Source organism: Passer montanus, unplaced genomic scaffold (assembly GCF_014805655.1).
Source record: "Passer montanus isolate IOZ18808 unplaced genomic scaffold, ASM1480565v1 scaffold349, whole genome shotgun sequence".
Classification (NCBI taxonomy): Eukaryota; Metazoa; Chordata; class Aves; order Passeriformes; family Passeridae; genus Passer; species Passer montanus.
Window position 1 is genome coordinate 1 of NW_024368252.1, and position 24889 is coordinate 24889.

General features: G+C 62.0%; 2 protein-coding genes across 2 annotated transcripts in view; both read right to left on the reverse strand.

Moving 5' to 3' along the window:
* Window positions 1–1005: 1005 nt before the first annotated feature.
* On the reverse strand, window positions 1006–7858 carry UBE2M (ubiquitin conjugating enzyme E2 M). The gene is made up of 5 exons (XM_039715759.1): window positions 6871–7858; window positions 2561–2655; window positions 1949–2050; window positions 1594–1674; window positions 1006–1083 (listed from the first exon to the last, which is right to left on the reverse strand). The coding sequence occupies exons 1-5, from the start codon at window positions 6977–6979 to the stop codon at window positions 1021–1023; spliced, it is 450 nt and encodes a 149-aa protein (XP_039571693.1). The 5' UTR covers window positions 6980–7858; the 3' UTR covers window positions 1006–1020.
* Window positions 7859–10027: 2169 nt separating this feature from the next.
* The window catches only part of TRIM28 (tripartite motif containing 28), a 15752-nt gene continuing 890 nt past the window's right edge, over window positions 10028–24889 (reverse strand). Inside the window, exons 2-18 of the mRNA XM_039715757.1 lie at window positions 24735–24883; window positions 23703–23797; window positions 23539–23635; window positions 22169–22337; window positions 19544–19660; window positions 19340–19454; window positions 19114–19260; window positions 17643–17757; window positions 16927–17214; window positions 16619–16655; window positions 16010–16069; window positions 15039–15348; window positions 14352–14647; window positions 12068–12164; window positions 11907–11981; window positions 10792–10926; window positions 10028–10369 (exon numbers count right to left, since the gene is read on the reverse strand). Coding sequence (XP_039571691.1) covers window positions 10232–10369; window positions 10792–10926; window positions 11907–11981; window positions 12068–12164; window positions 14352–14647; window positions 15039–15348; window positions 16010–16069; window positions 16619–16655; window positions 16927–17214; window positions 17643–17757; window positions 19114–19260; window positions 19340–19454; window positions 19544–19660; window positions 22169–22337; window positions 23539–23635; window positions 23703–23797; window positions 24735–24883 — 2440 coding nt within the window. The 3' untranslated portion in view covers window positions 10028–10231. The remainder of the gene's footprint in view (window positions 10370–10791; window positions 10927–11906; window positions 11982–12067; window positions 12165–14351; window positions 14648–15038; window positions 15349–16009; window positions 16070–16618; window positions 16656–16926; window positions 17215–17642; window positions 17758–19113; window positions 19261–19339; window positions 19455–19543; window positions 19661–22168; window positions 22338–23538; window positions 23636–23702; window positions 23798–24734; window positions 24884–24889) is intronic.

Below are 24889 nucleotides of genomic sequence, written 5' to 3' on the forward strand. Positions count from 1 at the left end.
CACTAAAACCCCCCAAAATTCCTTCATGTTGACCCAAATTCCACAATTCCCTAAAACCGCCCCAAAACGCAGAATTTCCTAAATCCACCCCAAATCCCCTCAGTCACTGTTTGGGGTTTGGGTTCTGTGAGGACATTTGGGGTCAGGGGGATCCCAAAATTCCCCTAAAAGCCCCCAAAATCCTTTCATGTCCCCCAAATCCCACAATTTCCTAAAACATCCAGAATTTCCTAAATTCGCCCCAAATCCCCTCAGTCATTGGGGTTTGGGTCCCATTTTGGGGCTCCCTTTGTTCAGGGGGTCCTCGGGGTTCGGCTCCTGGGGGGGAGGTTTGGGGTCAGAACCCCCCAAAGGAAAACCCCAAAATCCCTTTGGGTCACCCCAAATCCCACAATTCCCTAAAAACCGCTCCAAATCCCACAAATCCCTAAAACCGCCCCAAAACACAGAATTTCCTAAAACCGCCCCAAATTCCCTCAGTCATCATTTGGGGTTTGGGTTCTGTGAGGACATTTGGGGTCAGGGAGATCCCAAAATTTCCATAAAATCCCCGAAAATCCCTTCACGACACCCCAAGTCCCACAATTCCCTAAAATATTCAGAATTCCCTAAATCCGCCCCAAATCCCCTCAGTCATTGGGGTTTGGGCCCCATTTTGGGGCTCCCTTTGTTCAGGGGGTCCTCGGGGTTCGGCTCCTGGGGGGGAGGTTTGGGGTCAGAATCCCCAAAGGAAAACCCCAAAATCCTCTCGGGTCACCCCAAATCCCTGAATTCCCCTAAAAGTGACCCAAATCCCTGAATTCCCCTAAAATCGACACAAAATGCAGAATTTCCTAAATCCGCCCCAAATTCCCTCAGTCGTTGTTTGGGGTTTGGGTGCTGTGAGGACATTTGGGGTCAGAGGCACCCCAAAATTCCCCTAAAAGCCCCAAAATACCTTCATGTCCCCCCAAATCCCACAATCCCCTAAAAACCGCTCCGAAATGCAGAATTCCCTAAAACCGCCCCAAATCCCCTCAGTCATTGGGGTTTGGGTCCCATTTTGGGGCTCCCTTTGTTCAGGGGGTCCTCGGGGTTCGGCTCCTGGGGGGAGGGTTGGGGTCAGAACTCCCCAGAGGAAAACCCCAAAATCCCCTCGGGTCACCCCAAATCCCGGAATTCCCTAAAACCCCCAAAAATCGCTTCATGTCCCCCCAAATCCCACAATTTCCTAAATCCACCCCAAATCCCCCGAGCCCTTGTTTGGGGTCCGGGTCCTGGGGGGACATCTGGGGACAGGGGGACCCCAATATATGGGGGGGGAAACCCCAAAATTCCCTGAAATGCCCCCAAAAACCCTTCCCACCCCCCAAATCCCAGAATTCCCGCCAGACGCCCCAAAAACCCCCCTGGGACCTCCCTGGAGCCCCCCCAGCTGTCCCCAAACCCCCCCAGGTGTCCCCCAAGGTGTCCCCAGGTGTGTCCCCATGTCCCCAGGTGTCCCCAAGCCCCCCAGGTGTGTCCCCAAGGCCACCACGTGCCCCCCACCATGTTCCCAACGCCCCAGGTGTGTCCCCAAGCCCCCCGGTGTCCCCTGTCCCCGGTGTCCCTCACCAGGAACAGGTACTGCAGGCCGTAGATGATGGAGTTGATGGTCAGCACCGGCTTCCAGTCCTCCCTGCGGCACCGCCACGGACACGGTCAGCGGGCAGTGGTCACTGCGGCCACCGCGGCCACCACGGCCACGGACACAGCCAGTGGTCAGCAGGCACTGCGGCCACCACGGCCACAGCCACAGCCAGCGGCCACTGCGGCCACCACGGCCACAGCCAGTGGTCAGCGGTCACTGCGGCCACCGCAGCCACGGCCACAGCCACGGTCAGCAGTCAGTAGTCAGAGGTCAGTGATCAGTGGTCAGAGGTCAGTGGTCAGGGGTCAGTGGGCAGAGGTCAGGGGTCAGCAGGGCCACCACGGCCACCAGCAGGTGGCCACAGCCCCCCCAGGTGTCAATGTTTGGTGGCCCAGCACTGACCTTAAAGCTGAAGACGAATTTGCCGCCCTTGTAGAAACCCTGGGGACAGAAAAATGTCACTGGGGGACACGGGGGACACAGGGACAGGAAGGGACAGAGGGGACAGGGACAGAGGGGACAGGGACAGAGGGGACAGGGGGGACAGGAAGGGACCGTTCCCATCCCATCGGGGCACACGGAGCAAGGGGCCCCACGGAGGCCCCAGGGAGGTGACACAGGGGACAGGAGGTGCCCCAGCTGTCCCCAGGTGCCCCAGGGAGGTGATACAGGTGTCCCCAGCTGTCCCAATGCCACCCAGCTGTCCCCAGGTGTGTCCCCAGCTGTCCCCAGCTGTCCCCATGTCCCCGGGAGGTGACACAGGTGTCCCCAGGTGTGTCCCCAGGTGTGTCCCCAGGTGTCCCCAGGGGTGTCCCCATGTCCCCAGGTGTGTCCCCATGTCCCCAGGAGGTGACACAGCTGTCCCCAGGTGCGTCCCCATGTCCCCAGGTGTGTCCCCAGCTGTCCCCATGTCCCCAGGAGGTGACACAGGTGTCCCCAGGTGTCCCTGACCTCGTCGGGGCAGATGAGCAGGCGGAAGTGCAGCAGATCGTCCTGGTCCGAGAAATCGATCTCGCACGTCTTGGGCAGGTTCAGCTCGTTGATGTCTGGGGACACAGAGGGGACAATGGGGACACTGAGGGGACAATGGGACACTGAGGGACACAGGGACACTGTGGGGCCATACTGGGACTGTACTGGGAATCACTGGGGCCATACTGGGACTGTACTGGGAATCACTGGGGCCATACTGGGACTGTACTGGGAATCACTGGGGCCATACTGGGACTGTACTGGGAATCACTGGGGCCATACTGGAGCCATACTGGCGCCACACTGGGGCCATACTGGGCCCATACTGGGCCATACTGGGCCAAACTGGGCCATACTGGGAATCACTGAGCCATACTGGGCCCATACTGGGACCAGCACCTGACCCCCACTGGTGCCATACTGGGGCGCTCACCAAAGCCCTACTGGAACCAGTATGTGATCCTTACTGGTCCCAGTATGCGCCCCTTACTGGTCCCAGTCTGTGCCCCTTACTGGTCCCAGTGTGTGCCCCTTACTGGTCCCAGTCTGTGCCCCTTACTGGTCCCAGTCTGTGCCCCTTACTGGTCCCAGTATGCGCCCCTTACTGGTCCCAGTATGCGCCCCTTACTGGTCCCAGTGCGGCGCTGCTGGAACCAGTCCCAGCCCCCCCAGGGCCGTTAACGACCCGGCACTGCCGGCCCTGCTGGGCCCAGTCTGCGGCCCTTACTGGGACCAGTTTGGGACCCTTACTGGGCCCAGTCGGTGGCCGTTACTGGCCCCAGTTTGAGGCCCTTATTGGTCCCAGTTTGGGACCCTTACTGGCCCCAGTTCGAGGCCCTTACTGGGACCAGTTGGTGGCTGTTACTGGGATCAGTTTGGGGCCCTTACTGGGACCAGTTTGGGGCCCTTACTGGGACCAGTTTGGGACCCTTACTGGCCCCAGTTCGCGGCCCTGCTGAGCCTGGTTTGGGGCTCTTATTGGTCCCAGTGTGCAGCCCTTACTGGGCCCAGTTTGAGGCCCTTACTGGGACCAGTTTGGGGCCCTTACTGGGACCAGTATGGGGCCCTGCCTGTCCCCAGTTTGAGGCCCTTATTGGCCCCAGTGTCCAGCCCTTACTGGGCCTGGTTTGGGCCCTTACTGGGACCAGTATGGGGCCCTTTCTGGGACCAGTGTACAGCCCTTACTGGGCCCAGCTTGTGGTCCTTACTGGTCCCAGTGTGCAGCCCTTACTGGGCCCAGTCTGTGGCCGTTACTGGCCCAGTATGAGGCCCTTCCTGGGCCCAGTTCGAGGCCCTTCCTGGCCCCAGTTTGTGGCTGTTACAGGGCCCAGCCTGAGGCCCTGCTGGGCCCAGTGTGCAGCCCTTACTGGTCCCAGTCGGTGGCCGTTACTGGCCCCCGTTTGGGACCCTTCCTGGCCCCAGTCTGTGGCCGTTACCGGCCCCACTATGAGGCCCTTACTGGCCCCAGTGTACGACCCTCACTGGCCCCAGTTTGCAGCCCTGCTGGCCCCAGTTTGGGACCCTTACTGGCCCCAGTATAAGGCCCTCACTGGCCCCAGTTTGGGACCCTTACTGGCCCCAGTATAAGGCCCTCACTGGCCCCAGTTTGGGACCCTTACTGGCCCCAGTATAAGGCCCTCACTGGCCCCAGTTTGGGACCCTTACTGGCCCCAGTTCGCGGCCCTGCTGGCCCCAGTTTGGGACCCTTACTGGCCCCAGTTCGCGGCCCTGCTGGCCCCAGTTTGGGACCCTTACTGGCCCCAGTTCGCGGCCCTGCTGGCCCCAGTTTGGGACCCTTACTGGCCCCAGTTCGCGGCCCTGCTGGCCCCAGTTTGGGACCCTTACTGGCCCCAGTTCGCGGCCCTGCTGGCCCCAGTTTGGGACCCTTACTGGCCCCAGTATAAGGCCCTCACTGGCCCCAGTTTGGGACCCTTACTGGCCCCAGTATAAGGCCCTCACTGGCCCCAGTTTGGGTCCCAGTATGTAACCCTTACTGGTCCCAGTCTGTGCCCCTTACTGGTCCCAGTATGTAACCCTTACTGGTCCCAGTGTGTGCCCCTTACTGGTCCCAGTATGTAACCCTTACTGGTCCCAGTCTGTGCCCCTTACTGGTCCCAGTCTGCGCCCCTTACTGGTCCCAGTCTGCGCCCCTTACTGGTCCCAGTGTGGCGCTGCTGGAACCGGTCCCAGCCCCCCCAGCGCCGTTAACGACCCGGCACTGCCGGCCCTGCTGGGCCCAGTCTGCGGCCCTTACTGGGACCAGTTTGGGACCCTTACTGGGCCCAGTCGGTGGCCGTTACTGGCCCCAGTTTGAGGCCCTTATTGGTCCCAGTTTGGGACCCTTACTGGCCCCAGTTTGAGGCCCTTATTGGTCCCAGTTTGGGACCCTTACTGGCCCCAGTTTGGGACCCTTACTGGCCCCAGTTCGAGGCCCTTACTGGGACCAGTTTGGGACCCTTACTGGCCCCAGTTCGCGGCCCTGCTGAGCCTGGTTTGGGGCTCTTATTGGTCCCAGTGTGCAGCCCTTACTGGGCCCAGTATGAGGGGTTTATTGGTCCCAGTTTGCAGCTGTTACTGGGCCCAGCCTGAGGCCCTGCTGGCGCCAGTGTGCAGCCCTTACTGGGCCCAGTTTGAGGCCCTTACTGGGACCAGTTCGAGGCCCTTACTGGGACCACTTCGAGGCCCTTACTGGCCCCAGTGTGCAGCCCTTACTGGGTCCAGTTGGTGATCGTTACCGGCCCCAGTATGAGGCCCTTATTGGTCCCAGTTTGGGACCCTTACTGGCCCCAGTTCACAGCCCTTACTGGCCCCAGTTTGCAGCTGTTACTGGGCCCAGCCTGAGGCCCTGCTGGCCCCAGTGTGCAGCTCTCACTGGGTCCAGTTCGAGGCCCTTACTGGGACCAGTATGAGGCCCTTACTGGCCCCAGTTTGTGGCTGTTACTGGGCCCAGCCTGAGGCCCTGCTGGTCCCAGTGTGCAGCCCTTACTGGTCCCAGTCGGTGGCTGTTACTGGCCCCCGTTTGGGACCCCTCCTGGCCCCAGTCTGTGGCCGTTACCGGCCTCACTATGAGGCCTTTACTGGCCCCAGTTCGCGGCCCTGCTGGCCCCAGTTTGGGACCCTTACTGGCCCCAGTTCGCGGCCCTTACTGGGACCAGTTTGGGACCCTTACTGGCCCCAGTTCGCGGCCCTGCTGGCCCCAGTTTGGGACCCTTACTGGCCCCAGTTCGAGGCCCTTACTGGGACCAGTTTGGGACCCTTACTGGCCCCAGTTCGCGGCCCTGCTGAGCCTGGTTTGGGGCTCTTATTGGTCCCAGTGTGCAGCCCTTACTGGGCCCAGTATGAGGGGTTTATTGGTCCCAGTTTGCAGCTGTTACTGGGCCCAGCCTGAGGCCCTGCTGGCGCCAGTGTGCAGCCCTTACTGGGCCCAGTTTGAGGCCCTTACTGGGACCAGTTCGAGGCCCTTACTGGGACCACTTCGAGGCCCTTACTGGCCCCAGTGTGCAGCCCTTACTGGGTCCAGTTGGTGATCGTTACCGGCCCCAGTATGAGGCCCTTATTGAGTTTGAGGCCCTTATTGGCCCCAGTGTCCAGCCCTTACTGGGCCTGGTTTGGGCCCTTACTGGGACCAGTATGGGGCCCTTTCTGGGACCAGTGTACAGCCCTTACTGGGCCCAGCTTGTGGTCCTTACTGGTCCCAGTGTGCAGCCCTTACTGGGCCCAGCCTGAGGCCCTGCTGGCCCCAGTGTGCAGCTCTCACTGGGTCCAGTTCGAGGCCCTTACTGGGACCAGTATGAGGCCCTTACTGGCCCCAGTTTGTGGCTGTTACTGGGCCCAGCCTGAGGCCCTGCTGGTCCCAGTGTGCAGCCCTTACTGGGCCCAGTCTGTGGCCGTTACTGGCCCAGTATGAGGCCCTTCCTGGGCCCAGTTCGAGGCCCTTCCTGGCCCCAGTTTGTGGCTGTTACAGGGCCCAGCCTGAGGCCCTGCTGGGCCCAGTGTGCAGCCCTTACTGGTCCCAGTCGGTGGCCGTTACTGGCCCCCGTTTGGGACCCTTCCTGGCCCCAGTCTGTGGCCGTTACCGGCCCCACTATGAGGCCCTTACTGGCCCCAGTGTACGACCCTCACTGGCCCCAGTTTGCAGCCCTGCTGGCCCCAGTTTGGGACCCTTACTGGCCCCAGTATAAGGCCCTCACTGGCCCCAGTTCGCAGCCCTGCTGGCCCCAGCTCGCGGCCCTCACCGGCCCCGTGGGGCCCTGCCGGGCCCGCTGCGCGCCCGCCGCCTCCCCTCAGACCTTTCTGGATGCGGAGCTGCGCGGCCGAGGCCTTTTTGCTGGAGCTCTTGGTGCCGCCCGCCGATTCCTCCTCCTTCTTCTGCTGCTTCAGCGAGAACAGCTTGATCATCCTGCCGGGCCGGGGCGGCGGGGCCGGGGCGGGTCCGGGCCCCCCCCGGGGCCGAGGGAGCGGGGCCGGGCCGGGGGCGGCTCCGGGTCGGGGGCTCCGGGGGCGACGGGGGCCGGGGGCGAGCGCTGAGGGCCGGCCGGCTCGGCAACTTCCGGAGCCGCTCGGCAACTTCCGGAGCCGCTCGGCACTCTCCGGAACCGCTTCGCGACCGCTCGGCAACTTCCGGGATCGCTTCGTGAAGCTCCGCAGAGGGCTCGGGGAGCTCCGGAATTGCTTCGGTACAACTTCGGGAGTTTCCGGAAGCGCTTCGGGGGCCTCCGGAGTCGCTTGGCGACTTCCGGAACCGCCTCGAGGATCTCCGGAACCGCTTCGGAACCGTTTCGGAACGGTCTCGGGGCTGTCCGGGGCCGCTCGAAACCTTCCGGAGATCCCCGGAAAGGGGGAGGAGGTTCGGGACTCTCCGGAACCGCTGCGGAACCTCCGGGCAATCTCCGGCGCCGCTTCGTGGGTCTCTGGGGTCGCTTCGAGAACCTCCGCACGGCTTCGGAACCTCTCGGCAAACTCCGGAGTCGCCTGGCAACTTCCGGAGCTGCTTCGGAACCGTTCCGGGGGTGGCGGAACGGCCTCGGGGCCCGCCGGCGCCGCTCGGGAGCCGCTTCCGGAAGCTCCGGAATCGCTTCGGGGATCTCCGGAAGGCAGGGGGAGGGGCTCGGGGGTCTCCGGAAGGGGCGGTTCGGGGCCCCTCGGGAGCTTTCGGGCGGACCCGAGGGCGCTTCGGATTCTTCCGGAAGGAAATCGACTCGTTCCGGCGCTTGGATGCCGCTTCGGCTCTTTCCGGAGCACTTCGGGTCCTTCCGGAACGGGAGGCGGGGCGAGGCGCTCCGAAAAGCGCCGATCTCCGCCCCTCGGCTCTTTCCGGCGGCCGCTGCGTTTGTCTCTCCCGCGCTTCACACTCAGCTCTTTCCGGAGCACTTCGGCTCTCCCCGGCTGCCACCAGCCAATCCTGCGCCGGGGGCGGGGCTCGAGGCCCTTTCTCCCAATGGGCGCCGCCATGTTGCTCAGGGGCGCCGCCATCTTTACGGGCCCGGGGGTGAACTGGGCCCAGTTTCCCCTCCCAGTGCTCCCAGTTCAGCTCAGGGGGCGGGGATGGACGTGGAGGGGCAGCAGGAGGGAAAATGGGGGGCACGGGGTGGATCCAGCCCGGAAATGGGGGAGAACCCAGGAAATGCAAGCAAAAAAATGGGGCAGAATACAGGAAATTCAGGTCAAATCAAGCACTGAAACTGGGGAGAACCCAGGAAATCCCGGCCCCGAAATGGGGCAGAATCCAGGAAATCCAAGCACTGAAATTAGGGAAATTCCAGGAAATCCCAAGCAAAAAAATGGGGCAGAATCCAGGAAATCCAAGCACTGAAATCAGGGAAATTCCAGGAAATCCAAGCCCTGAAACAGGACAGAATCCAGGATATCCAAGCACAGAAATGGGGCAGAATCCAGGAAATTCAGGTCAAATCAAGCACTGAAACTGGGGAGAACCCAGGAAATCCCGGCCCCGAAATGGGGCAGAATCCAGGAAATCCAAGCACAGAAATGGGACAGAATCCAGGAAATTCAGGTCAAATCAAGCACTGAAATTGGGGAGAATCCAGGAAATCCAAATACAAAATGGGGGAAATTCCAGGAAATCCAAGCCCTGAAACGGGGCAGAACCCAGGAAATCCAGGTCAAACCCCGCCCAGAAATGAGGCAGAGCCCAGGAGACCAAGCCAGGGTTTTATTTTCCCAGGTGACCCCCGGCTAAGGGGGGACAGGGACACCCCCACACCCTGGGGGGCTCTGGGGGGAACCAGGACCCGCAGTGGGGGCAAATCGGGGTCCTGGGAGGGGAAATTGGGGTGCTGGGATGGGAGATCGGGGTGCTGGGAGGGGAAATGGGGTGTATCCTGATCCCGTAAACTGATCCCACCCTTTGATCCTGATCCCACCCCGACCCCACCCAATCCCACCCTGATCCTATCCCTGATCCCATCCCAGACGCCCTGATCCCGCCCCTTATCCTGGTACCACCCCTGATCCCACCCATGATTGGGAGGGGAAATTGGGGTCCTGGAAGGGTAAATCGGGGTACTGGGAGGGGAAATTGAGGTCATGGAAGGAGAAATCAAGGTCCTGGACTGGGAGGGGAAATCGAGGTCCTGGGAGGGGAAATCGGGGTCCTGGAAGGTGAAATCGGGGGGCTGGGAGGGGAAATTGGGGTCATGGAAGGAGAAATCAAGGTCCTGGAAGGGCAAATCGAGGTCCTGGGAGGGGAGATCGGGGTGCTGGGAGGTCTTTCACCCCCCAGCAGGGGCAGTCAGGAGCCCGGGGACCCCTCCAGGGCCTCCTCGGGGTCCAGCAGGAGCCTGGAGAACTTCTGGTCGCCGAAGACGGCGCTGAGGCGGCTCTCGAGGAAGCGCTGCAGGCCCAGGATGGACTGCACGTCCGCCTTGTCCTGGGGGGACACGGGCATTCCAGGGGGGCTGGCCACCCCAAAAACCCCCAAAGAGCCGCCCCCGGGGCGCGCAGACCTCGGTGAGGCGGTGGAACTGGCGCAGCAGGCGCCAGCCGTCGCGGGCAAACTCCTCGGGGCTGCGGTAGGGCGGGCTCAGCTTCTCCTGCAGCCGCGCCCGCATCAGCGTCAGGTCCATGGCGTCGCGGCCGTCCTGGGCCCGGCAGCGCCGGCAGCGCGGTCAGCGGGCTGGGCCCGGCCCTGATCCCAGCTGTGATCCCGAACGGGGCTGGGCCCGGCCCTGATCCCAGCCCTGATCCCAAACGGGGCTGGGCCTGGCCCTGATGGGGCAGAACCCAGGAAATCCAGGTCAAACCCCGCCCAGAAATGAGGCAGAGCCCAGGAGACCAAGCCAGGGTTTTATTTTCCCAGGTGACCCCCGGCTAAGGGGGGACAGGGACACCCCCACACCCTGGGGGGCTCTGGGGGGAACCAGGACCCGCAGTGGGGGCAAATCGGGGTCCTGGGAGGGGAAATTGGGGTGCTGGGATGGGAGATCGGGGTGCTGGGAGGGGAAATGGGGTGCTGGGAGGGGAAATCGAGGTCCTGGGAGGGGAAATCGGGGTCCTGGAAGGTGAAATCGGGGGGCTGGGAGGGGAAATTGGGGTCATGGAAGGAGAAATCAAGGTCCTGGAAGGGCAAATCGAGGTCCTGGGAGGGGAGATCGGGGTGCTGGGAGGTCTTTCACCCCCCAGCAGGGGCAGTCAGGAGCCCGGGGACCCCTCCAGGGCCTCCTCGGGGTCCAGCAGGAGCCTGGAGAACTTCTGGTCGCCGAAGACGGCGCTGAGGCGGCTCTCGAGGAAGCGCTGCAGGCCCAGGATGGACTGCACGTCCGCCTTGTCCTGGGGGGATCCCTGCCCTGATCCCTGCCCTGATCCCACCCTGATCCCCCCCAGATCCCCCGGCTCACCGGGGAGCTGCAGAGGCGCTGCAGGGGCCGGCAGGGCTCGTGGCACAGCAGCTCCAGCAGGACGAACTCGCAGCGCTGCGGGGTCGGGGTCAGGGTCGGGGCTGAGATCCCGCGGGAGGGGATCCCACGGGACCGACCCGTCGGGACCGGCCCGGCCTCACCTGCTGGTCCTGGGGGCTCAGCTTGAGGGAGGGGCCCCGCTCCGGCTCCGGGAGCGGCGGGGGCAGCTCCTGGCACAGCAAACACGTCCACTCGGGGCTGCGGGGCGGGAACAGGGTCACAGGGGACACGGGCATTCCAGGGGGGCTGGCCACCCCAAAAACCCCCAAAGAGCCGCCCCCGGGGCGCGCAGACCTCGGTGAGGCGGTGGAACTGGCGCAGCAGGCGCCAGCCGTCGCGGGCAAACTCCTCGGGGCTGCGGTAGGGCGGGCTCAGCTTCTCCTGCAGCCGCGCCCGCATCAGCGTCAGGTCCATGGCGTCGCGGCCGTCCTGGGCCCGGCAGCGCCGGCAGCGCGGTCAGCGGGCTGGGCCCGGCCCTGATCCCAGCTGGATCGAGGTAAAGGGGATCCCCACGGGGCTGGGATCGAGGGATTGGGAACAGGGATCCCCATGGGGCTGCGGGAGTGCAACGGGGTCACGGGGGACAGGAACGGGAACAGGGTCACGGGGGATTGGGAACAGGGATCCCCACGGGGCTGGGATCAGGAACGGGTCACGGGAGGGACGGGAACAGGGTCACGGGGGGCTGGGATTGAGGGATTGCGGATCCCCACAGGGCTGGGATCAGGAACAGGGTCACGGGGGATCGGGAACAGGGTCACCGGGGGACAGGATTGAGGGAAAGGGGATCCCCATGGGGCTGGGATCAAGGGATTGGGGATCCCCATGGGGCTGGGATCAAGGGATTGGGGATCCCCACGGGGCTGGGATCGAAGGAAACAGGGCAGATCCCACCCCTGATCCCAGGCAGGGCTGATCCCACCCCCGATCCCAAACGGGGCAGATCCCACCCCTGATCCTGATCCCGTAAACTGATCCCACCCTTTGATCCTGATCCCACCCCGACCCCACCCAATCCCACCCTGATCCTATCCCTGATCCCATCCCAGACGCCCTGATCCCGCCCCTTATCCTGGTACCACCCCTGATCCCCCCCAGATCCCCCCGATGGATCCCGGCTCACCGGGGAGCTGATCCCAGCCCAGATCCCTGCCCTGATCCCAGCCCTGATCCCACCCCACATCCCAGCTCACCGGGGAGCTGATCCTAGCCCTGATCCCAGCCCAGATCCCTGCCCTGATCCCAGCCCTGATCCCACCCCACATCCCAGCTCACCGGGGAGCTGATCCTAGCCCTGATCCCAGCCCAGATCCCTGCCCTGATCCCAGCCCTGATCCCAAACGGGGCTGATCCCTGCCCTGATCCCTGCCCTGATCCCACCCTGATCCCCCCCAGATCCCCCGGCTCACCGGGGAGCTGCAGAGGCGCTGCAGGGGCCGGCAGGGCTCGTGGCACAGCAGCTCCAGCAGGACGAACTCGCAGCGCTGCGGGGTCGGGGTCAGGGTCGGGGCTGAGATCCCGCGGGAGGGGATCCCACGGGACCGACCCGTCGGGACCGGCCCGGCCTCACCTGCTGGTCCTGGGGGCTCAGCTTGAGGGAGGGGCCCCGCTCCGGCTCCGGGAGCGGCGGGGGCAGCTCCTGGCACAGCAAACACGTCCACTCGGGGCTGCGGGGCGGGAACAGGGTCACAGGGGACGGGATTGAGGGATCGGGGATCTCCATGGGGCAGGGATCAGGAACGGGGTCACGGGAGGGACAGGAACAGGGTCATGGGGGGCTGGGATTGAGGGATCGGGGATCCCCATGGGGCTGTGGGAGCAGAAGGGGTCACAGGGGATCGGGAACGAGGACCCCTGGGAGGCCGAGATTGGGAACAGGGTCACGGGGGATCAGCACCCAGGGATCCCCAGGGCACTGGGACCAGGAACCGGGATGGGAATCCCCATGGGATTGGGAACAGGGTCACGGGGGATCGGGAACAGGGATCCCCATGGGGCTGGGATTGAGGGATTGGGAATGGGAATCCCCATGGGATCAGGAACGGGGTCACAGGGGATCAGCGCCCAGGGATCTCTCCCCTTGGGGCTGGGATTGAGGGACTGGGAATGGGGTCACAGGGGATCAGGAACAGGGATCCCCACGGGGCTGGGATCAGGATCCCATGGGATCAGTGCCCAGGGATCCCCAGGGGTCTGGGATCAAGGGATTGGGAAGGGGTCACATGGGATCAGTGCCCAGGGATCCCCAGGGGTCTGGGATCAAGGGATCGGGAGCAGGATCCCATGGGGTCAGTGCCCAGAGACCCCGGGGGCCTGGGATTGGAATCCCATGGGATCAGCACCTGGGGGCCACTGGGGGTCTGGAATTGGGAATGGGATCTCATGGGATCGGCAGCTGGGGATCCAGGGCTGGGATCAGGATCCCATCGGATCAGTGCCCAGAGACCCCACAGGGCTGGGATCAAGGGATTGGGAAGGGGGTCACATGGGATCAGTGCCCGGGGATCCCCAGGGGTCTGGGATCAAGGGATCGGGAGCAGGATCCCATGGGGTCAGTGCCCAGAGACCCCGGGGGCCTGGGATTGGAATCCCATGGGATCAGCACCTGGGGGCCACTGGGGGTCTGGAATTGGGAATGGGATCTCATGGGATCGGCAGCTGGGGATCCCCATGGGTCTGAGATCAAGGGATCAGGAATGGGATTGAGAATGGGATCGCACAGGATCAGTGCCTGGAGACCACTGGGGATCTGGGATTGAGAATGGGATCTCATGGGATTGGTGCCTGGAGACCACTGGGGATCTGGGATTGGGAATGGGATCCCATGGGATCGGCAGCTGGGGATCCCCGTGGATCTGAGATCAAGGGATCAGGAATGGGATCCCATGGGATCGGTGCTTGGAGACCACTGGGGATCTGGGATTGGGAATGGGATCTCATGGGATTGGTGCCTGGAGACCACTGGGGATCTGGGATCCCAGGGATTGAGGGATCCCAGGGGACTGGGGGATCAGGAATGGGATTGGGAATGGAATCCCATGGGATCAGCACCTCAGGACCCCCATGAGGTTTGGGGTCGGGGGGGATTCCCAGAGAGATCCGGGACAGGAGATCCCAGGATCCAAGAGCTCCCAGCTGATCCACAGGGAGCTGACATTGGAGCCAGGGAGCCAAGCAGGTCCCAGGGGGTGACACAGGACAGTGGATCCTGGGGACATTGGGGGTGGCACAGGGCAGGGGATCCCAGGGACATTGGGGGTGGCACAGGGCAGTGGATCCCAGGGACATTGGGGGACTCGGGGTGGCACGGGGCAGTGGATCCCAGAGACATTCAGGGGTGACACAGGACAGTGGATCCCAGGGACATTGAGGGGTGGCACGGGGCAGTGGATCCCAGGTCCCAGGGAGGTGACACGGGGCAGTGGATCCTGGGGACACTGGGTGACTCAGGAGGTGACATGGGGCAGTGGATCCTGGGGACACTGGGTGACTCAGGGGGTGGCACAGGGCAGTGGATCCCAGGGACACTGGGTGACTCAGGGGGTGGCATGGGGCAGTGGATCCCAGGGACTCGAGGGGTGACACAGGGCAGTGGATCCCGGGCCCAGGAGGTGACACGGGGCAGGGGATCCTGGGGACACTGGGTGACTCAGGGGGTGACACAGGGCAGGGGATCCCAGGGACATTCAGGGGTGACATGGGGCAGGGGATCCTGGGGACACTGGGTGACTCAGGGAGATGACACGGGGCAGGGGATCCCAGGGACACTGGGTGACTCAGGGGGTGGCACGGGGCAGTGGATCCCAGGGACACTGGGTGACACAGGGGGTGACACGGGGCAGTGGGTCCCGTACCTGGGCACGTCCTGCAGCGCGGGCAGGTGGCAGTGCAGGTGGAAGCAGCGCTGGCAGCGGTCACACATCACCACGGCCCCGGCCTGGCCGCACACGCGGCAGCACGAGACCCCCGGGAGCCCCCCCGGGACCCCCGGGAGCACCCCCGGGACCCCTGGGAGCACCCCCGGGACCCCCGGGAGCGCCGGGCCAGGGGAGGAGGCCGGGGCAGGGCCCGGCTCCCCCGGGGCAGGCGGCAGCAGCCCCACGGGTTTGGTGTCCCCGGTGTCCCCGATGAGCGACTCCTGCTGCTCCTCCTGCAGGGGGGACAGGGACAGGGGATGGGGACAGGGACAGGGGACACAGGGACAGGGACAGGGACAGAGACAGGGACAGAGGATGGGGACAGGGACAGGGGACAAGTTCAGGGACAGGGGATGGGGGACACGGGACAGGGACAGAGGACACAGGGACAGGGGACATGGTCGGGGACAGGGGACACAGGAACAGGGGACACAAGACAGGGACAGGGGACACAGGGACAGGGTCAGGGACTAGGGACACAGGCAGGGGGGACACAGGGACAGGGACTGGGGGACACTGGAGAGGGTGGGGAGGGGACACACAGGGTGGGGAGGGACACTGGGGACACTCACCTGGGTGGGGACAGAGACTGGGGACAATGGAGGGGACACGGGGGTGACTCACCTTGACAAGGAGGGCTCCGTGCGGCTGCGCTGTCTCCGCTGTCCCCTCTGTCCCTGGTGTCCCCTCTGTCCCTGGTGTCCCCTCTGTCCCCGGTGTCCCCGCTGTCCCCTCTGTCCCCGCTGTCCCCTCGGGCCCCGCGGCGCCCTGCTCGATGACGATGAGGCTGAACTCCTGGGCCGAGGGGCCCGGGAAGATGCGGAACACGGGCGGCTGCGCCGGGTCCAGCTCCAGGTCCAGCTCCAGGCGCTCCAGGCTCACCCGCGGCTGCTTCGGGAGCCGGGGCCCGCGCGGGGGCTCGGGGGGGCCCCTCCTGGGGACAGCGGGGTCAGGGGGGGACCCCAAAACTCTGGGGGGGGAGGTTCCAGGAGATCAGGGGGATGGGGGTCACTGGGAACTCTGGGACAGGGGGACAGGGACAGTGACAGGGCTGGGACAGGGACAGTGACAAGGCTGGGGACAGGGACAGTGACAAGGCTCAGGGTGTTGGGGACAGTGACAGTGACAAGGCTCAGGGGTGCTGGGGACAGGGACAGTGACAAGGCTGGGGACAGGGACAGGGACAGTGACAAGGCTCAGGGTGTTGGGGACAGGGACAGTGACAAGGTTGGGGACAGGGACAGTGACAGTGACAAGGCTCAGGGTGTTGGGGACAGGGCAGGGACAGGGACAGTGACAAGGCTCAGGGTGTTGGGGACAGGGACAGTGACAAGGTTGGGGACAGTGACAGTGACAGTGACAAGGCTCAGGGTGTTGGGGACAGGGACAGTGACAAGGCTGGGGACAGGGACAGGGACAGTGACAAGGCTCAGGGTGTTGGGGACAGGGCTCCTGGCACGGGGGGACCCCAGGCCAGGGGACAGGGACGTCCTGGCCAAGGGACAGGATGGGAGGGGCTGCAGGTGGCCCTGGCCAGGGTGACAGGTGACAAGGGACACAGGGGGGCCAGGGTCCCTCCCCCACGCTCTAATTACCGCTTAATGAGCAGCTTCTTAACGAGCTTCTCCTCCCGGGGGGAACTGCTGGGGTTCCTCCTGCACAACGGGACAGGGACAGGGACACATGTCACCTCTGGGATAGGGGACACGTGTCAGCCCTGGGACAGGGGACAGATGTCACCCCTGGGACAAGGGACACACATCACCCCTGGGACAGGGGACACATGTCACCGTGTCACCTCTGGGACAGGGACACATCACCCCTGGGACAGGGGACACGTGTCACCCCTGGGACAGGGACACACGTCACCCCGGGGACAGGGGACACATGTCACCTCTGGGACAGGGGACAGATGTCACCCCTGGGACAAGGGACACATGTCACACCTGGGACAGGGGACACATGTCACCTCTAGGACAGGGGACAGGGGACAGATGTCACCTCTAGGACAGGGGACACGTGTCACCCCTGGGACAGGGGACACCATGAGGGTGACAAGGGACAGCGGGAAGCAGAGGGGGTGACAAGGGACAGGAGGAACTGGGCTGGGGGTGACAAAGGACAGGGAGTCCCTGGGGTGGCAGGGGGTGACAGGGGACAGGGAGTCCCGGGGGTGACAGGGGACAGGGACACCCCACACTCACGTCCTCTCTCCGGTGACACCATTCTCAGGGCTGGTGGCTGGTGACAAATGCCACATCAGGGACTTCCTGTGGGTCCCCTCCCCTGTCCCCCTCCCTGTGTCTCCATGTCCCCTTCCCTGTCCCGTGTCCCCCTCCCCGTCTCCATCCCTTGTCCCCCTCCCCTGTCCCCATCCCCTGTCCACTCCCATGTCCCCATCCCCGTGTCCCCTCCCATGTCCCCCTGTCCCATCCCCTGTCCCCTGTCCCCTCCCGTGTCCCCTCCCATGTCCCCATCCCCCTGTCCCCTCCCCTGTCCCCTGTCCCCTCACCCAGCTCGGGGCTCGGGGCCGCCGCGGGCTCCAGGGGGGGAGGTGACAGCCGGAGGGGAGGTGACAGCTGGGGGGGAGGTGACAGCGGGGGGGGACCCTGCAGGAGCAGCTCGGGTGTCACCTGTCCCCCGGTGACCACGGTGGCCTGGGGGTGGCCCTGCAGGACACCGGGGGGAGGGGACGTCACAGGGGTGGGGACATCGGGGGTGGCACCCCCAGAATGTCCCCTCAGGGACCTGCGGAGACATCGGGGAGGGGTGGGGACATCACGGGGGAGGGGACACCACACTGTCACCCCCTCCCTGTCACCCCCTCCCTGGGTCCCCCTGTCACCGCCACCCTCACCCCTCCTGTCCTTTGTCACTCCATGCCCTTGTCCCTTGTGTCCCTGTCCCCTGGCTGTCCCAGCTGTCCCCAGTGTCCCAGCTGTCCCCAGTGTCCCTGTGTCCCCCCTGTCCCCAGTGTCCCCGTGTCCCAGCTGTCCCCAGTGTCCCAGCTGTCCCCGTGTCCCCAGTGTCCCCGTGTTCCCAGTGTCCCCGTGTCCCTGGTGTCCCCAGTGTCCCCGGTGTCCCCGTGTCCCTGGTGTCCCCAGTGTCCCCATGTCCCCAGCTGTCCCCGGGGTCCCCCAGCTGTCCCCAGCTGTCCCCAGTGTCCCCATGTCCCCGTGTCCCCAGTGTCCCCAGCTGTCCCCAGCTGTCCCCAGGCGTGTCCCTCACCGAAGCTGCGGGCGCTCCGGGTCCATCCCTGCAGGTCCCACTGGAAGCGCAGCTCCCCCTGCGGCTCGGGGGGCTCCAGGGGCACCCCCAGGGCCCCCAGCAGCTGCGCCTGCACCTGGGGACACAGGGGACATCGGGGACATTGGGGACATCAGGGACCCCCAGGGCCCCCGGCAGCTGGGCCTGCACCTGGGGGGGACATTGGGGACACTGGGGACATCATGGAGGAGAAAATGGGGCTGGCCCCACTCTGAGGGCCAGGGCCCCCAGCAGCTGCGCCTGCACCTGGGGACACAGGGGACATCGGGGACATTGGGGACATCAGGGACCCCCAGGGACCCCAGGCACCCCCAGGGCCCCCAGCAGCTGCGCCCGCACCTGGGGGGGACATTGGGGACACTGGGGACATCATGGAGGAGAAAATGGGGCTGGCCCCACTCTGAGGGCAGAGTCGCAGCCACAAAGGTCCCCAAGTGTCCCCAAGTGCCACCCCTCCCTCGGGGGTCCGCACCTGGGGGGGACATTGGGGACACTGGGGACACAGGGGACAGTGTGGGGACACAGGGGACATCATGGAGGACAAAATGGGGCTGGCCCCACTCTGAGGGCAGAGTCGCAGCCACAAAGGTCCCCAAGTGTCCCCAAGTGCCACCCCTCCCTCGGGGGTCCCTTGGGTGTCCCTGGGGGTCCCCGGGGGGTCCTTGGGGTGTCCCTGGGGTGTCCCTGGGGGTCCCTTGGGTGTCCCTGGGGTGTCCCTGGGGGTCCCTTGGGTGTCCCTGGGGGTCCCTGGGGGTCCTTGGGGTGTCCCTGGGGGTCCCTGGGGTGTCCCAGGGCCCCCAGCAGCTGCGCCCGCACCTGGGGGGGACATTGGGGACACTGGGGACACAGGGGACAGTGTGGGGACACAGGGGACATCATGGAGGACAAAATGGGGCTGGCCCCACTCTGAGGGCAGAGTCGCAGCCACAAAGGCCACAAGTGTCCCCAAGTGCCACCCCCTCCCTAGGGGGTCCCTGGGGTGTCCCTGGGGTGTCCCCGGGGGTCCCTGGGGTGTCCTTGGGGTGTCCCTGGGGTGCAGCCCCCTCACCGGCCTCCTGGAGAGCAGCAGGGCGGTGCCGTGGGGGGGGAAATGGGGAGAAATGGGGAAAAAATGGAGAGAAACTGGCAGAAATGAGGGGAAAATGGGGAAAAATGGGGGAAAAGGGGGAGGAATGGGGAGAAATGGAGAAAAATGGGGGAAAACAGGGAGAAAATGAGGGAGAACAGGGAGAAATGGGGAGAAAATGGAGCCGAAAGTGGGGCTGGCTCCATTCTGAGAGCACAGAGTCCCAGCCACAAAGGTCCCCAAGTGCCACCCCTCCCTCGGGGGTCCCTTGGGTGTCCCCGGGGTGCAGCGTGTCCCCAAGTGCCACCCCTCCCCCGGGGGTCCCTTGGGTGTCCCCTGGGGGTCCCCGGGGTGCAGCCCCCTCACCAGCCTCCTGGAGAGCAGCAGGGCGGTGCCGTGGGGGCCGCGCAGCGCGCGCGCCCCGAAGCGCAGCACGTGCTCCTGCAGCCGCTGCGCCCGGCCCAGCGCGCGCTGCTGCCGCTGCAGCCGCTCCTGCCGGCCCTCGGTGACGCGCTGCGGGGACACGCGGGGACAGCGCTGTCACCGCGGGGTGGGTGACACGGGGACGGGGAGAGGAGGGCGCCGGGCTCACCTGGACGTCGCCCACCAGCGCCTTGGCGCGCTTGTTGAGCTCCTTCATGATCTGCAGGATGGCGAGCTTCACCTCCACCTGCAGGCGCTTCTGCGCGTCCGTGCCGCGGCGCATGCTGCGCGGGGGACACGGCGCATGGAGGGGACATGCGGGGACACGCGGGGACACGGGGGGACATGCAGGGGGACACGGGGGGGCACCCACAAGGCGCGCAGCTCCTTGGTGCGGCGCTGCAGCGCGGCGTGCTTGTCGGCCAGGCGCTGCAGCAGCGCCGACAGCACCGAGCGCTGCTGCCGGACGGCGTCGGCCAGCGGCTGCGAGCTGGGAACATGGGGGAAAATGGGGGAAAAAATAGGGAAAATGGGGGAATGGGGGGAAAAAATGGGGAAAATGGGGGAAAAGGGGGGAAATAGGGAAAATATGGGGAAAACATGGGAAAAACATAGGAACAACATGGGGGAAACATGGGAAAAATGGGGAAAACCATGGAGGATATGGGGGCAAACGGAAAATGGGGGGGAAAGGGAGAAAAACATGGATGGAAATGGGAAAATTGGGGGAAATGGGGAGGAACATGGTGGAAATGGGGGAAACAGGGGAAAAACATGGGAAAATCATGGGGGAAAGATGGGGGAAACGGAGGGGAAAGGGTTGGAGAAATGGGGAATGTTGGGGAAAATGCAGAGAAAATGGGGGGAAACATGGGGGGAATAGGAAAAATGGGGAGAAACATGGGAGAAATGGGGGAGAATGGGGGAAATGGGGAAAAATAGGGAAAAACAGGAGAAAAATAGAGGAGAAATGGGGGAAAGGAGGGGAAAATGGGGAAAAATGGGGAAAAACAGGAGAAAAAAAGGAGAAATGGGGGAAATGAGGGGAAAATAGGGAAAAGCATGGGGGAAAAGATGGGGGAAATGGGGAAATCATGGAGGAAAGGGGGAAGAACAGGGGGAAAATGGGGATAAATGCAGATAATTGAGGGAAAATAGGGAAAAACATGATGAAAATGGGGGAAAATGGGGGGGAATCAGGAGAAATGGGGAGAAAAAAGGGGAGAAATGGGGGAAATGGGAACAAATGGGGAGAAAATGGAGAAGAAAATGAGGAAAAAGAGAAGGGAAAAGGAAAAAAGGGGGAGAGGGGAAAGAGGTGGGGAAAAAGTAGGAAAAGAGGGGGAGGGAAAAGGGGAAAGGGATAGAAAGGGAGAACAAAACAGGGACAAAAAGAAGAATAAAATAAAAAAAAAGAAGGGAAAGGAAAAATGGGAAAAGGAAGGAGGGGTAAGGAAAAAAGGGAAAGGAAAAAGGGAGGAAAAAGTGGAAGAAAAGGGGGAGAGAAAAGAAAAATTAAGCTTATTAGCTCATTACCCATTAACAAGCTAATTAATCCTCATTAGGCATCAATTATCTAATTAACTCAGTTAGGAGATTAAGGGTTTTTAGTTAACGAGACGTCCCAGGTAACAGATTCTCTCATTTAACCCCTAATTACATTAATTCAATTAGATCTTACTCAACAAAAGTGCTTCTGATGCCACTAATGACCACGTAAGTGAACTAATTAATGAGGTAATCAAGCTAATTAAAGATGTACTCAGCTAAGCAATCAAAGCAGTTATTGATTCCCCAACAAGTTTAACCAATAAAAAACAGCAAAACCATAAATAAAACTCAACTAAGATTGATTAAAAATAATTTAAGCAACCAATTACCTTGTTAATTGATTAGTGACTAATTAGCTCTCTCCAATTTGAGCCACATCCCCTCTGATAATTAATTCCCACCTTTCCCAACCCTTCAGCACCTCCCAACTAACGAGCTTTAATAAAATCAGTAATAAACTTGGTAATTAAATCAGTGATAGAATCAGAATTTAAATCAGTAATAGAATCAGTAATTGAATCAGTAATCAAATCAGTAATTGAAACAGTAATAAACTCAGCAATTAAATCAGTAATTGAATCAGTAATAAACTCAGTAATTAAATCAGTAATTGAATCAGTAATAAACTCAGTAATTAAATCAGTAAATGAATCAGTAATAAACTCATAAACAAACTCAGTAATAAAATCAAGAATAGAATCAGTCGTTAAATCAAATCAGTAATTGAAACAGTAATAAACTCAGTAATTAAATCAGTAATTGAATCAGTAATACACTCAGTAATTAAATCAGTAAATGAATCAGTAATAAACTCATAAACAAACTCAGTAATTACATCAGCAATTGAATCAGTAATAAACTCATAAACAAACTCAGTAATAAAATCAAGAATAGAATCAGTCGTTAAATCAGTAATTAAATCAATAATAGAATCAACAGTAAAATCAGTAAAAAATCAGTGATAAAATCAGTGACTAAATCAGTAATAGAATCTGTAACAAATCAGTAATTAAAGAAGTAATTAAGTCAATAATAGAATCCATAATAAAATCAATAATTAAATTAATAATTAAATCAGTAACAGAATCAGTAATAACCTATAATAAACTCAGTAACAGTACCAGCAATAAAACCAGTAATAAACTCAGTAATAGCATCAGTAATTAAGTAATCAACTGAGTAACAAACTCAATCATAAAACCAGTAATCAAACCAGCAGCTAATCAACAAGAGTAATTAACCAGCAGGCCAACTCTAGGTGTTTTCCAGTAATTAATCAGCCTCATTAACTAATTAAAGCCACCTCCAAGGGCGGCCCTGCTGAGCAGCTGCCCTTGCGTTAAGCCCCTTGGGGTGGCTGATTGCCCTGGCGCTAATTAATTAGCGCTGAGGAGGCGGGGGCAGTGTGCTGATTAGCGCTAATTAGCTAATGAGGCGGGGCACTCACGGGTGCTGCAGGTGCGGGCCCAGGTGGCACTCGTGGCACGTCAGGGCGTCACAGGCGCTGCAGAACAGCGACAGCGGCTGCCGCGGGTGCGCCGGGCACGGCCCCGGGCACGCGCCGGGAACGGCACCGGGAACGGCACCGGGAACGGGACCGGGAACGGCGGGAGAGCCTGGGGAGAGACGGGAATGGGAGATTGGGAATGGGAACGGGGGAAATAGGAGGAACTGGGAAATTGGGAATGGGGAAGGGGAATGAGAATGGGAGAATGGGAATGGGGGAAATAGGGGAATGGGAATGGGGGAAATAGGGGGAATAGGGGAATGGGGGAAATAGGGGGAATAGGGGAATGGGAATGGGGGAACTGGGGGAAGAGGGGAATGGGAATGGGGGAATTGGGAATGGAGATGGGGAACTGGGGGAAGAGGGGAATGGGGATGGGAATGGGGGAAATAGGGGAATGGGAATGGGGGAAATAGGGGGAATAGGGGAATGGGACTGGGGACTGGGGAATGGGGATGAGGGAATGGGAATGAATTGGGACTGGGGGTATGGGGGAATTGGGAAATTGGGAGCGGGAAAATGGGAATGGGGGAATTGGGAATGGGAAACTGGGAATGGGAATGGGGGAATTGTGAATAGGGGAATGGGAATGAGAACATGGGAAGGAGGGAATGGGGGAATGAATGGGGGAATGGGGATGGGAAGGGGAATGAGGGAATGGGGATATGGGGATGGGGAAATGGGAGCAGGAGACTGGGAATGGGGGAATGGGAAACTGGGAGTGGGGTGGCACCAGGGATGGCACCAGGGATGGCACCAGGACGGATCTGCTGACAGGGTCAGCACCCGGTAACGGGCACGGACAGGGGGTGACGGGGAGGTGACACAGGTGACAGTGACAACACTCACCCAGACAGGTGACGGGGGGTGACACAGTGACAGCACTCACCCAGACAGGTGACAGGGGGTGACACAGGTGACACAGTGACAGGAACAGGAATGGGAATGGGAATGGAAGAATGGGAATGGGGGACTGGGGAAATTTGGAATGGGGAAATAGGAATGGGGGAATGGGAGAATGGGGAATGGGGATGGGAACAGCGAATGGGAACGGGGGAATTGAGACTGGGGGTATGGGGGAATTGGAACGGGAACATGGGAATGGGGGAATTGGGAGTGGGGGAATGGGAGAATGGGAATGAGAATGGGAATGGGGGAATTGGGAATGGGAAACTGGGAATGGGAACAGGGGAATTGGGAATGGGGGAATGGGAATGAGAATGAGAACATGGGAAGGAGAGAATGGGGGAATGAATGGGGGAATGAATGGGGGAATGGGGATGGGCGAATGGGGGAATGGGACTAGGAACGGGGGGCTGAGGATGGTGGCTCGGCGCACTCCAGGCAGAAGCTGGTGGCCGCCGCGTTGTCCTCGCAGCTGGTGCAGCTCTGGGGACAAGGGACACGCTGGGCAGGACATCCCTCAGCCCCAGCCAGGGTTGATTAGCGGTAATTAGCGCTAACGAGGCGGTACCTGCCCGCTGGGGGCAGCCGGGCTGGCCTGCAGGAACAGGTTCTCCATGATGTCACCGTGGGGACACTGCTGGTGGCACACGGGGCACTCGAACACTGCGGGGCACAGAGGGGACAGGGTCACCTCCTTGTCACCTCCCTGTCACCGAGGCTGGCTCGTCACTGGGCAGCCCCTGAAGGAGCCCCAGGGCCACCACGGCCACTGAGGCCACCTCAGGGAGGTCCTGGAGCCACCAGAGCCCCCCAGGGAGGGGACAATGGTGTCCCCAGGGAGGGGACAGTGCCACAGCAGGGTCACAGTGTCCCTGGGATGGGGACAGTGCCACAGCGGGGTCACAGTGTCCCCAGGGAGGGGACAGTGCCACAGCAGGGTCACAGTGTCCCCAGGGAAGGGACAGGGGTGTCCCATCCCCACAGAGCTCCCAGGAACTCCTGGAGCAACCCAGTGCCCCCAGTAACCCCCAGCGATCCCAGCACCTCCCAGTAACCTCCAGTAACCCCCAGTGTTGTCATTAACCCCCAGCGTTCCCAGTTCCCCCAGTGCTCCCAGTTCCTCCAGTGTCCCCAGTACCTCCCAGTAACCCCCAGTACCTCCCAGTAACCTCCAGTAACCCCCAGTGTTGTCACTAACCCCCAGCGTTCCCAGTACCCCCAGTGCTCCCAGTTCCTCCAGTGTCCCCAGTAATCCCCAGTGCTCCCAGCGTTCCCAGTTCCCCCAGTGCTCCCAGTAACTCCCAGTATCTCCCGGTAACCCCCAGTGCTCCCAGTAACCCCCAGTTCCCCCAGTGCTCCCAGTACGCCCCAGTTCCCCCAGTGCTCCCAGTTCCCCCAGTATGCCCCAGTTCCCCCAGTGCTCCCAGTACGCCCCAGTCCCTCCCAGCAACCCCCAGTGCTCCCAGTAATCCCCAGTGCTCCCAGTAACCCCCAGCGTTCCCAGTAACCCCCAGTACCTCCCAGCAACCCCCAGAGCTCCCAGTTCCCCCAGTACGCCCCAGTTCCCCCAGTACCCCCCAGTTCCCCCAGCTCCCCTCACCGCTGCCGTCCCCGGGGGCGGCTCCGGGCGCGGCGCCGAGGCAGCGGCGGCACACGGAGTGCAGGCAGGGCAGCAGGCGCGGCTCGCGCTGCGGGCTCAGGCGCTGCCGGCAGGCGCCGCAGAGCTCCAGCAGCCCCGGCGGCTCGGGCCGCTCC